The sequence below is a fragment of the Mobula hypostoma genome, chromosome 9, assembly GCF_963921235.1.
Source record: "Mobula hypostoma chromosome 9, sMobHyp1.1, whole genome shotgun sequence".
Classification (NCBI taxonomy): Eukaryota; Metazoa; Chordata; class Chondrichthyes; order Myliobatiformes; family Myliobatidae; genus Mobula; species Mobula hypostoma.
In genome coordinates, this window is record NC_086105.1 from 17,327,818 (window position 1) to 17,341,195 (window position 13,378).

Below are 13,378 nucleotides of genomic sequence, written 5' to 3' on the forward strand. Positions count from 1 at the left end.
ACTTAAGTCAGCAATTAGCCTTTGTAACAGCATGCGTTTTTGAAATTTAAAAAAATACACTTTCAACATCTAAAGATATTTTAGTGACTGTAATCCAAAATATTTAGCTATAATGGAGTAACACTCCAAGATTGTAATTTTTTTTGTTGACAGCATCAGTCCACTTGTTCCCAGAGTTCTTGCATTCTTTCTTGAGTCATTCGTCTAGACCTATCTTTGAACTCATTGAATCTTATGAAGCCATTTGTAATGAACAGGTAAGAACTTACATTCCAGATTCTGCAGCTTATTTTGTATTGAGTAGTGCAGTTCTATATTGTAAATGATGTTCATTTTGGTTTTATGCCTGAGGATCCTTCACTTCTGTCTAATCCAGGCAACGTCCTGGTAATTATCCTCTGCACCCTCTCTAAAGCTTCCACATTCTTGCCAGCCCAGCAATGCGTCGTATCAATGTTTTCTTGTAATCTGCTGTATGACCACTTTCTGCACTAACCAGAATACCACTTTGTTTCTAACTGCTAATCACAGAGTCAGAGATATTCCCTTTACCCTTGCACATCCTTGCTCCACCAACTCTGTTACCAAATATTAATTTGTTTTTCTTTCGAATTCTGGCGAATGTTCTGGGACTTGAAGCATTAACTAAATCTATCCCTTTCCATTGATGCTTCTTGACCTGCTAAGTATTCCAGCATTTGCAGTTCTTAATTCAGATTTCTTAACATTTGGATTTTTTATTAAATTTTATTCTATGGTCTTGGACATTGGCAGTTTTGGAAACGTAAAGCCTGCTTGTTTTCTTTTGGCAGCATGCAGAAACATTGGAAATTTGGAAATTTTGACAAAATGGAAAAAGAGAAATTTGTTCTGAAAAATTGCTTCCTTACCAATTTAGACCATAATATATAGGAGCAGAATTAGGCCATTTGAGCCATCGTGTCTGCTCCACCATTTCATCATGACTGATTCAATTTTCCTCTCAGCCCCAATCTCCTGGCTTCTCCCCATATCCTTTCATGCCCTGACCAATAAAGAATCTATCAACCTCTGCCTTAAACATAAAGACTGCCACCACAGATGACTGTGGCAAAGAATTCCACAGATTCACCACTCTCTAGTTAAAGACATTTCCCCTCCTCCTCTCCGTTCTAAAAGGACGCCGCTCTATTCTGAAGTGTTGTCCTCCAGTTTTAGACTCTCCCATCGTAGGAAACATCCTCTCCACAACCACTCTATTAAGGCCTTTCACCATTCGATAGGTTTCAATTAGGTCGCCCCTCATTCTTCTGAGTTCTAACGAATACAGATCCAGAGCCACCAAATGCTGTTCGTATGGCAAGCCGTTCAATCCTGGAATCATTTTTGTGAATCTCCTTTGAACCTCTCCAGTTTTAGCTACCCTTTCTAAGAAGAGGGGCCCAAACTTGCTCACAATACTCCGAGTGAGGCCTCACCAGTGCTTTATGAAGTTTCAACATGACATCCTTGCTTTTATTTTCCAGTCCTTTTGAAATGAGTGCTAACATTGCATTTGCCTTCCTCACCACAGACTCAACCTACAAATTAACCTTTAGGGAATCCTGCACAAGGGCTCCCAATTGCCTTTGCAGCTCAGTTCTTTCCATTTAGAAAATAGTCAACCCTTTCATTTCTTCTACCAAAGTGCATGAATTATAAAAGGATATGATTTATTCTTTGATTGGGTAGATTAAAATAATAGATGGGTTAACTGTTCTTGTAAGTATTTGTTTAAACACTAAGTAGGCAGTTCTAAATGCTCAATTGTTTTAGGTTAAAATGCTTCAGAAGATTGTGAATCGTGCAACCCCTGGACAGCAGAAGTTTTCAAAAACAGCCAGTGTTCTTTGGTTCCTTCAGCAAGAGATGATCACTTGGCGTTTAATTGGCTCTCTTTACAGGTAATGCATGTAATTTTATTGTGGGAACAAGATCATTTATGAGACTTATTTAATGATAACCTCAGATTTCTCATTGTGCAAGCTTTGGTCAGCATTTTGTGTGACTGTATTTTGCCATAATTGATGCTATTTTGCCATATTATATCTTGCATTACTAATAATTCATAAGCCATGATGCAATGGCTTTAAATGTCTTTGTATCTGCATTACCTTGTATAGATTACTTGCAACTATCTTTAGCCTCTTGTAAATAGTTTCGTTCAGTGAAACTAAAATTTTTTACTGTTTGTTAGCACTATTTTTCAGTAGAATTAATTGTTTTACCTGCTTCGTTTACAATAGTTTATCTTTTGTTTGTAGTTTATTGCAGTTCAACTTTCAATATTTAAAACATTTGTTAATGAATCCGCAGTAATTGTGATTGGCTTCAGTGATGTAACTCTTGTTTTAAGATATTTTTGTAAAAGTAAGCTTATTTTACTGAAGCAGATATTCAAAGGTTGATGAGATACTGCATATTGTGCTTCTACTGTTGCATATCATTTCTTCCTAATTTTGCTAACCGAACTTTTGCACATACTTGGACATTTCCATAACATGCAAATGCTTGAAATTTGGGTGTAATGACTAGGGTCTTGTCTGTGCTTTTTTGCTTCTTGCATCTGAGCAGGACAGTAGTCAATAATGTACTATTCCATTTAAAGTATCAGAAATATATTAATTTATTGCAATATTTAAATAGACTACAGTTTTTTTTAACTCATACTTGAATGTCCATGTGACTATTGCCAATGATTCATTCTCTGTCTTTCTAACAATGAATTCCTATTCAAGTTCAAGTTAAATTGTCATTCAACCCTACATGAATACCCACAAATGCAGTCAAATGAAACAGCATTGCTCTGGGGGCCAAGATGCAAAACACAGTGAACACAGCATAAGGCACATATAGAACATATAAGACAGCAGTAAAATACAGTCACACAAAAAATATATATAGTCCGAGTTACTGCATCCCGGAATGTTACAGGAATCTTCAGTCGAGCACAATACAGTTTGTCTTCTGCTGAGCGAACATTGGACACTGCACCTCACTGCCTCCAACACACCAGTGGAGCGCTGAACTCCGATGCCTCCCACAGGGTGGCTGCAAACGAGTGACACTGCGGATTAAGGCATAGTCCTCGCTAATACCGAGGTCACGCAGCTCCACCGCCGTCCACCCCACCATTCGCCAATAAACAAATGAATTGGACTTGCAACATTCCACACCACCAATGTTCAGCAGGGTCTTACAATCACAAGAAAAGCGATAAAGACAATCACTTACTGTTAGGCTGCACATCTCCTTTGTCGTTGGCAGCATCATGGTCCACACCAAGTCCAGCTTCTTTAGTTTCTCTGCTGACAAGCAACTTGCTGAGGGGGTAGACCTGCAGTATTTTACGTTCTTAATGTCCAACAGTGTCCTGCAATCATAAAAAAAAGCTTGAAAAAGACAATAACACCTTTGGTTGACCCAGCAGAAGCTGCTGTGTCGAAGTTTGCAGCCATCTTACCAGAAGGAAGATGTAGCAAGAACACTGAATAATAAAATTGTATACATCAGACCTTTTAAATGACTAAAATAGCATTTTTCAAATTATGCAATAGTGCTGAAATTCATAGATGTATATTATGAAGTTTATTTGATATTTGAACATGCTTAAATATAAATAAGGCTTTCTCAACTTGCAATTACAATTACTGGAAAATGTTATTATACAATTTTGTTACCTTATGAATCTCCTTGGGGTATATTGCTAAATTAAGTGTGCAGCATTAATACTGTCCATTTCATTACTGTCGTTAGGAAAAGAGCTAAACATCTTTCCAACCAAATCTTCTCAATTTTCACTGACTCTAGAAATGTATTTTATTGCATTTGGAAATAATTTACGTTTATGTAGGTTCAGGATATTTCAATCTGCATCAATCTAACAAATACTTTAAATATATTCAAATCATTCACTACAATGAATATAAAACACTACCTAATTGTTGCTATTTGCTGCTACCAGCAAATCCCGTGTCCCATGTTAACAGCTAAATTGAGTTTTATCTATATTTAATTTTTCTGTTCTCCTTGTAAGGAGTGAGTGTACAAAAGAGATGAAAATCCTATTGAAAACAAAATGAGAATAAGCAGACACAAGCACCTACTTTTAGTATTAATAGTTGTGGCCTTGTTAAGTGAATCAATATTGCCTAGGAATATTTTTGGTCTGTATTTAATGACAGTATAAGAAATCATAAAATAGCTTTATTTTATTCAATCTGTGTTTACTTTCTTTGTTTTGATGTAGGGATAGAGTTGAATCTGTTGGGGAAGAGGGGTTGATGTTTGATGTATCTGTAAGTACTTTACTGTTTACTAATCTAGAAATTTTGAAGTTAAAAACTATCAAAGTTACAAATTAGATATAGGATTAAGCTATTTGACCCTTCAGATCTGCTCTGTCATTTAATAAGGTTTTGGCTGACTTAATTGTATTTCAACTTTGTGTTTTGTCAACCCACAAACCTTATATTTAAGCTTTGTCAAACATTTTATCAACTATTGCCTTAAAGATATTCATAGTTTCTGGTTCCACCATTCTTTGAGGAAGAGAGTTTCAAATACTCATATTTGCCCCTTACTGTGTTAGACTTTGTTTATAAACACAGGCTGACCTCCAAGCACTGATGACTTGCAATACTGTACTTGGTCCTCCTAAGTGATTGACAAGGAATCTTTGGAAACATCTTTTAGTGATTTTCTATTTTTTTTTAAGGCAATAGGGTCTACTTGCCCATCTGGTCCAAACTAAGGGCATAAATGAGATATCTCAATTTTGTTTTCCTATGTTATTCACCTGTGACGATGAGTATGTTATTGTAATGTTGAATCAGGTCCGCGGGTCTGGCAAGTGAGACAGGAAATGTACTGACTTCAAATTGGTATATCAATCATTTATTTACAAACAGTAAAACTTTGACCAAACATTCATGTTCCCCAAGTTACAGACACTTCAAAGCTGAATATTCAACAAACCTACTTAGTTAAAAGTGCGCGCAGAGCATACCTTCCCAATAGTCTTACCTTAAACAAGGAAGAAGAGAGCAAGCCCCTCCCACATGCTATTTTATATACCCAGGATATTTAACCCTGGACACTTGGCAGTTATCTGATGTGAAAAGCAACTGCATCTTCTAAACTAACCAATCACAACAGAAGTGACTTTTGACAATCAGAATAAGGCACAAGCCAACAAGACAGTTATATATAAATAAATTTCATCTTAGAGTTGGATTTATTCTCCTTAAAATAACTGTTCTCTGTCTCCTTCCCATAGAGACAAGCAGGATCCTTAACAGCATTGATCTCAGGGTTCAAGTCAATAATTACCTTAAATCAGCAATGCAAGTAGGCAGGGTGGTAAAGAAGACATGTTGCAAACTGCCTTCATTGGTTGGGGCATCGAGTGAGAAAGTCAAATGTCATTACAGCTGCATAAGTCTTCAGTTATGCTGCATTTGGAGTTTTGTGTGCAGTTCTTGGGTACTGCATAACAGGAAAGATGTGGAAGCTTTGGTGAGGATACAGAAAAGGTTCACTAAGATTATCAACACAAGAAAATCTGCAAATACTGGAAATCCAGGCAACACACACAAAATGTTGGAGGAACTCTGCAGGCCAGACAGCATCTATGGAAAAGAGTAATTAGTCGACGTTTTGACCCTTCCTGATGAAGGGTCTTGGCCTGAAATATCAACCGTTTACTCTTTTCCATAGATGGTGCCTGACCTGCTGAATTCCGCCAGCATTTTGTTTGTGTTCACTAGGATTATGCCTGGATTAGAGAATATTAGCTATAAGGAGAAGTTGAATAAACTGGGGCTGTTTTCTCTGAAGTGTCAAAGTCCGAAAGCTGAGTTCATAAAAATTATGAGAGGCGCTGATAGGGTAGGTGGTAGGGTCATTTTTCCTGAGAAGAAATGTCAAATATTAGAGGGCATTGCTTCAAAGTGAGAGGGTGAAAGTTTAAAGATGTGTAGGGTAAGTTTGTTTACACAGAGTGGTATGCACCTTGAACGTGATGGCAGGGATGGTGATGGAAGCAGATATGGTAGTGGGGTTAAAGAACCATTTGGACAGGGACATGAACATGAAGGATGTGAATTATATGCAGCTGACTAGGTTTAGTTACATTTAGCATCATGGAGTGAAGCCTGTTCTTGTGCTACAGTGTACTATGTTCTACAAAATCAAAGCTTATCACTACATTACTTGACATCTCCCTACACCTGCCTTCCTCCCTTCACCTCATAGATGGACAGCACATATTAAGAATTTTTAATTATTAAAAAATACGTTACATATGAACCATCTTTTTCCAGGCACCAAATATAACTGAGAGGACCATTGTAGAAATGCTTTTCCAGCGAGATTCACTGATCCGACAGAGCCAGGTACTCTACTATTACAGAAAAACTTGAAAAAAAATGTATGGTACATGCAAATTTGTAATGCTTAGCTGATAATTTTGCAGATTGTTACAACTTAATGGGAAAAATATAAAGCTGTTTTAACAAGAACAGAGTTCATCAGTTGTTTTCATTGACTTGTAGCGAGTATTTAAGCTATTAATTAAGAGTTGCCTGCTTAAAATCTTATTCCCTTTAACTGTATATGCTGAACATCAAAATTTCTCCTTATTTTAATGAACCATGCATACATTTGATACACCATTAAATTGTTTAGCACTTGTCAATTATTAGAATAAGTACAGTAAAATCCAAGTCCAAACTTAGCATAATTTAATTTTAATTATCTTGAATATTTTTAGTTTAAATAAACAAGTAAGGCTGTTCCATTGTTTTCCCTTCTCTAGAGTGAGTTACATTGCTAATGGTATCAGCACATGGCCTGTGATTATGTTGCTCCAAGCTTATCACAATTCATTACACAGTGGCATGTTATAATCAGTTGCCAATGCATTTGCGGTTTCTGTAGGTGATTGTGAAGTGTAGGGATCTAACTTTTAGTGTTTGTGTTGTATAGCTATTGTATTGTGTTTATATAGCTGTCGTATTGCATGGAAAGGAAGAATATATAAGGAAGTAAATGTTCAGCGTGCATTCAGTATCATCTTGCATATTACAATTATCTCAGTTTTCAATGATTATGGTTAATAATTATACTTTTTTTAAAATTTGAACTCTTAGCTCGTAGTTGGCTTCATTTCCTTACTAGATGTTTTGTATAAATATAAGGAATTTAAGGATACAATTGATCTCTTTTAAGAATAATAACGTATTTTTAATTTCATAGATCGTTGTAGACTGGTTGGAAAGTATTGCTCGAGATGAGGCTGGAAATTTTGCAGAGAACATTGAATTTTATGCAAAATCTGTATATTGGTAAGCACCACTGTTTCCTCTGAGGTGTGTGGGTGAATCAAGTTGACGGATTAGTCAAGATCTTTGTACCATCTCTGATCATTAGTTGAATTTTTGTAGCCATTTACTTTCATTAATACTATGACTTTTGATTTTAATATTTTTAAAGAAGTTTTATTTTATGTCATTCACCTGTGGGGAGAGTCATGGGATAGAAATGGGTCATTTAAAGGGAAAGGTCAATACCAGTGCTTTTGCACCAGTTTAGGAATGTGCTCAGGAACTTAAATTAACTGGCATTTGCACAGATCCTTCACGTGGGTGCTTGTTTGTAACCTTACTTTTTTGTTTAAGATGCTACCGTCATTTCCTGTGCCTTTCGTTCCGAAATCCGCAAACCTCTGCAATACAAGCCAAAACGAATAGTATGGAGTGGAATACTTATAGTACGTTAACCTCTTCCATAAGCCGGCCGGTGGTGTGATGGTATCCACACCAGACTTAGAGTCGAGTTGTCCCAGGTTTCAATCAGCTGGCACCTTGCACACTTTCTATCCGTGCTGGGTTCAGCATCGGGCGAGCAACTCGGCATTGTAAAAAAAAAACACACAAACATGCTAAAGAAATGGCAAAGTTGTCGCCCAATACACCACAAGACGTGGAAAGGCTATCCTAAAAGATACAAATAGCAACTGATGTGCCAGCATTGTATTAGCTTCAGTTTTGCACAATTTCTGATGTATTTTGTTTTCAGGACACACCATTCATTGTTCAAGATAAAGTCAAGCACCTATTGCTTGAGCTAATAAAATAGTAGATCAAGCATTCAACTGAAGACTAATGCTGGGGAGGGTTGTTGGTGGCAGGTGATGCCAATCATCTTGGAGCTCATTAACCCATGTTACTTGCTGGGAAATAATATGTTGGAAATAGGAAGTAATGAAGATATAAATAGACAAAGTTAATAAATGTCGAGTAATCTGCTAAGAAACATTATATGTTAATTCTATTTTGTGAACATTATTTTCATCTTGTAGGGAAAATACACTGCATGTGTTGAAGCAACAAAGATCTGGGAGCTCTGGATTTTCAAGGCCACTTGTGACTGAGCTGGTAATATTTTGTTAGGTGGTTTTCCTCATTTGATTCATAGGGATCTGAGTATTTTCCTGTTTTAAGTAGAAGTGCTGCAGACTACCATGCATGAATGCATGCAGAAGTTCTGAACTTTATGAAATACTGAAACTAGACCTTGTGAATTTTACCAGCGTTTCCAGTTGCAAGAGCACAACTGTAACAATTAACATATTGTAACATATTGTAACAATTAACTGTAACATAACATATAACAATTACAGCACGGAAACAGGCCATCTTGGCCCTTCTAGTCCATGCTAACTGTACTGAATACTGAATCCATTATCCTAGGCCTATGGATAATGAAGCTAACTTCCATTTAAATTATTTTCAGCTTAACATTTTTAATGATTTTGTGTATATTTTAGACAATTTCATTTCTCTAATAATGACTACAATTTATTTGTAATAAATATTAAATAGCACAATGATAGAGATGTTTAAAAACTCAGCTTTTGCAGGTTTGTCTGTAGGGCTTTTTGCCAGCTCTGTGACTTAAGATACTGGAGTTCCAAACCGACAGGTTGGAGCTCCAGCTGCCACTCAAAACACAGACCCAGACAGGCAAGGTAGGCTTTCTCTGTTTGGAACAGGTAGTACAAGCTTCCGCCTACAAGACTTGGCCTGTTTAGTGCCTTTTCCCCCATCCTTATTTTTTTCCATATTCAGTTAAACAGAAATTTATTTGCTGAGCTGATCAAGACTTTCCAGTAACTTAAGGTTTTCATTGGGTCAGTGAATTGAGCAATATGTTAAAGTATACCATCTCTTTTTCAACTAAAATAAAGCAAAAATTGCTTTTTACATTCAGCAGGTCAGCCAATGTATGCAGAAGGATAAAAAAATAAATTAAATTTCCAGGTTTGATGGCTTCTCAACAGAACATTTTAGCTCACCATTGTGGAGCATCGACTGTTTCTCTTTTCACACTCTGGCTGACCTGCTGTGTATTTCTGAAGGCTACGCTCGGGGTGGAGAAGCAACAAATCATATTCCATCTGGGTATCCTCCAACCTGGGCATGAATGTTGATTGTTCTAACTTGCTGACATTTCTGCTATATCCCCTTCTCTCTTTTCCCTTTTCCCCCATTCTTGTTCCCCTCTCGCCTCTACTTCTCATCCACTCATCACCTCCATCTAGTGCCTTTACTCCTCTTTCTTCCATGGTCCATTGTACTCTCCTATCAGATTCCTTCTTCTTCAACCCTTTACCTCTTCCACCTATCCCCTCGCAGCTTCTTACTTCATCCCCTCTTCCCCCACACCCCACACATCAGTTTCAGCTATCACATGCCAGCTTGTACTCATTCCCCACCCTCTTCCCCCCCCCACACCTTTCTATTCTGACTTCTTCACCCTTCCTTTCCAGCACTGATGAAAGGTGTTGGCCCAAAACTTTGACTGTTTATTCCCCTCCATAGATGCTTCTTGACTGGCTGCGTTCCTCCACAACTTTGTGTTGCTCAAGATTTCCAGCATCCGCAGAATCTCCTGTGCTTGGAAATTTCAAATTAGTTTATATTTCTAGCACCAATAATATTTTGTTTTTTTAAATTAAGCTGACCAGGTTTGGAACTTGATGACAACGCAAAAACAAAATTCTGATCAAATGTTTTAATTTTTTCCAAGGATCCAGATGCTCCTATAAGACAGAAAATGCCTCTTGCTGATTTGGATCGGGAGGATGATGCCAGATTCATGAAATACCTTTTTGCTCTTATACGAGCTGGTATGACTGATAAGGTAGAAGTGCTTTTATTTTATTTAGGCATTAATAATATAAACAGTCTTAAATTGGTTATCAGAAAAAAACACAATTTATAATTTAACACCATCAGGCTCAGCGACTCTGTGAACGTTGTGGTCAGGCTTGGAGAGCAGCAACACTGGAAGGCTGGAAACTGTACCATGATCCAAACCTTAATGGTGGTGAGGATTATTCTATAATTGTTACATTCCTGTTAGCTGATCTCATGGCCTTGTTTGAATTACTGTTTGCTCTGATTTCAGGAGCAAAGCTTGAAACTGTAGAAGGAAACCCATACAGAAGTGTTTGGAAGGCTTGTTGTTGGAGGATGGCAGAAGATGTAAGCTACATAAGCATAATTTAAAACATTGTCAACTTAATGAATATGTGGATAATCTTGATTCCAAGGTATTCTAGAAATATTTAAGAAATTAAAGTATAATGGGCTTTATTTATAATTTAGAATGATGGAATTATGAGGAAATATTCTCCATGAGCCATTTTAGAAAATAGATTTTTATACGGGTTTCTATATATTGAAGCCATTGCATTAAGTGAGTCTTTGTTTAAAGAAAAGAACATTTAAAGAAGCCAGAACTGATGCAGAGTCTCAACTAGAAGAACCAAAATGAGCATTGTACCATCACAGGTACTGCTTGACCAGCAGTGTTATTCCAGAGTTTTGTTAAATGTCTCAGACTCCATCATCTACAGTCTAACCAGCCTTCAGAACTTTGCAAGTGTTTGTAATGTCCAATAACCATGAACTATTTGGATTTCTAGGAACACTTTAACCGTTATGAACGAGCAATCTATGCTGCTCTAAGTGGAAACCTCAAACAGGTAAGAAATTCAAGACTGACTATCAGGTATTTTACAAAATTCATACTAAAAAAACACAAATGCTGAAATGCTTTTGCTCCTACAGTATTACATTAAATGTTGTCATATATTGCAGCTCCTTTCAGTTTGTGATACTTGGGAAGACTGTGTTTGGGCATACTTCAGAGTTATGGTAGACAGCCTTGTGGAACAGGAAATCCGTTCACTGAGTACTATGAGTGAATTGGAAGAATTACCTAAAGAGTACATGGAAGCAAAGTAAGTATGAACTTCAAAGCTATTACTAAACTTAAAAAGTAGAATAACTATTTCAACATTCATGCAGTTTTCTTGAACAAGTCAGTACATACCAGTTCTTGTGCGTTTTCAGTTGGACACCAGAGGCAATATTTGAAGAACTGCAAGCAATAGACAAAAGGGTAAGAGAAAACAGAAAATAGCATGTACTTTTCCTAAATTATACTATATATTTTTCTAATTTGTTAATTTTTGGGCAGTTGAATAAGAAATTGTTTCCATGATGTCTTTAATTTAAAACAAGGTCCCAAAACACCAAATGATTAGAGCAAAAATAACATTGATAACATTGGCCTTGGAAAGGAATGAATTTAGTTGCAACATAGCTATCAAAAGATCTGATGGGGTCAGACTCCGAGCAGAAGGAATGGTTCCTTGATATTTGTTAAATTGAGAGGGTTAAAAAAATTGCGGTTGTATTACCTAGAATTTTCAAGATATTAAGGGGAACAAATGGAATATATAGTAACTACTTCTGATTTAGAAGTTAGGTCTGTGAAGTACCATCCAAAATATTGGAGGCATGTCTTTCAGAAATTAAGTTTGGAACATTTCTTTGCACAAAGGGAAATGGAAGTTTTGGACTCTTCTTGGAAAAATCAGTGATGATAGATCAGTTGTTAATTTTAATACTGACGTAGAGTTTTGTTAACCAAAGTTATCTTGTGTCATGGGTGGAAGGGTGGAGATACATCTGTACCAAAGGAGGTCTAAGGCTCTCCTTCCCTCCACTAGCCTTCAGGTCATCCTTGGGCAAGGTGTAGCAACCACTTAGCCCCCCACCCACCCACTCGATCAGGGTCACGTGAAGCCATGGGAGCAGGTGGTGCATATCACAAGTTCTGGCTATGTGACAACTGATACCAAGCAGACAATCTCTAAAGACTATTGATAATGGCTAAGGTCACCAGTCTTGTAAAGACACCGCTCAGAAGAAAGCAATGGCAAACCAGTTCTATAGAAAAAATTGCGAAGAACAATCATGGTTGTGTAAAGACAGTGACCATTACATCATACAGTTTGTCATTGCACATAATGATGTTTGTATGATATTAATTTGGGATACAGATAAGGCATGGTTTATTTAAATGCTAGAACAAGCTCAAGGGGCTGAATAGCCCAATGTTGTTCCAATTTTCCAGGGATTGTGCCACTTGGGGATTATCAAAATATCTGAATTGCAAATTGTGTAATCCAGAGAACATATGCAACTAGACGTTCCAAAAATAGGATGGAACATGTTTAAAAGAGAAGCATGAAGTTTGAGTTTATGAAGCAAGTTTGATTTGATCTGTTGGGACTGTATTAACTTGTGCATCGAGTAATGAATTTGAAATTGGTGCTGTTGTAGTTGTATTATAATAGGAATATAGTAACTACAGGAAATGGAAAATTGGTCATCCATGTGTCCTCGTAATGGAATATAGGTAAAACTTCACAGAAATTGAAGAAAATAGTTTATTTGGGCATGAATTTCTTTTAGGGAGACTTGAAGAAGTCAATACAGGCCTGTAAACCAGGAATTTGTCAAATCCTGAGAGTCATTAAAATGTTTTTTCAGTCCAGTTTTGTAACCTTCATTCAGTCAGGCACCAACTCCAAGGCCCCTGGGAATATATGTCTGACAAAGATGTAGTTTTGTTTGGGTGTAGTTTATTAATGCCACCTCAACCAGAGGAATGGAGGTCAGTGAAGAGGAAACACTTAAAAGAATTGGAGTAAATTTTAAAAGTAAAAATAAAGATATTTGCAATAGGTTAAGCATGGAGCATAATGAATGGAACCTTGGTGGCTCAGAATACAGTGCAGTCCCAATAGGTACTGCCAAAGCTGGTATATTCTTGTTAAATCAAAAAAGGAAACAAGTCAGTATACACATTTCAGAATGCTTGCTCTTCGATTAAAAAGCTTAAAACCTTAGGTGAAATTGAAGTAGTTGCTAATATTGCAGTCTGTAATCCTAGATACAGAACAGTGAACCACTTGGCCATTTGTAGCCTATATTGGTAC

At 36.9% G+C, this 13,378-nt stretch overlaps 1 protein-coding gene across 1 annotated transcript in view; it reads left to right on the forward strand.

Annotated features, from left to right (window-relative positions):
* Positions 1–13,378, forward strand: part of nup107 (nucleoporin 107) — a 52,896-nt gene that overhangs the window by 17,789 nt on the left and 21,729 nt on the right. The window contains exons 6-17 of the mRNA XM_063057805.1: positions 154–257; positions 1,795–1,922; positions 4,268–4,316; positions 6,342–6,413; positions 7,276–7,364; positions 8,381–8,456; positions 10,111–10,224; positions 10,320–10,410; positions 10,492–10,568; positions 11,012–11,071; positions 11,187–11,329; positions 11,442–11,490. Coding sequence (XP_062913875.1) covers positions 154–257; positions 1,795–1,922; positions 4,268–4,316; positions 6,342–6,413; positions 7,276–7,364; positions 8,381–8,456; positions 10,111–10,224; positions 10,320–10,410; positions 10,492–10,568; positions 11,012–11,071; positions 11,187–11,329; positions 11,442–11,490 — 1,052 coding nt within the window. The remainder of the gene's footprint in view (positions 1–153; positions 258–1,794; positions 1,923–4,267; positions 4,317–6,341; positions 6,414–7,275; positions 7,365–8,380; positions 8,457–10,110; positions 10,225–10,319; positions 10,411–10,491; positions 10,569–11,011; positions 11,072–11,186; positions 11,330–11,441; positions 11,491–13,378) is intronic.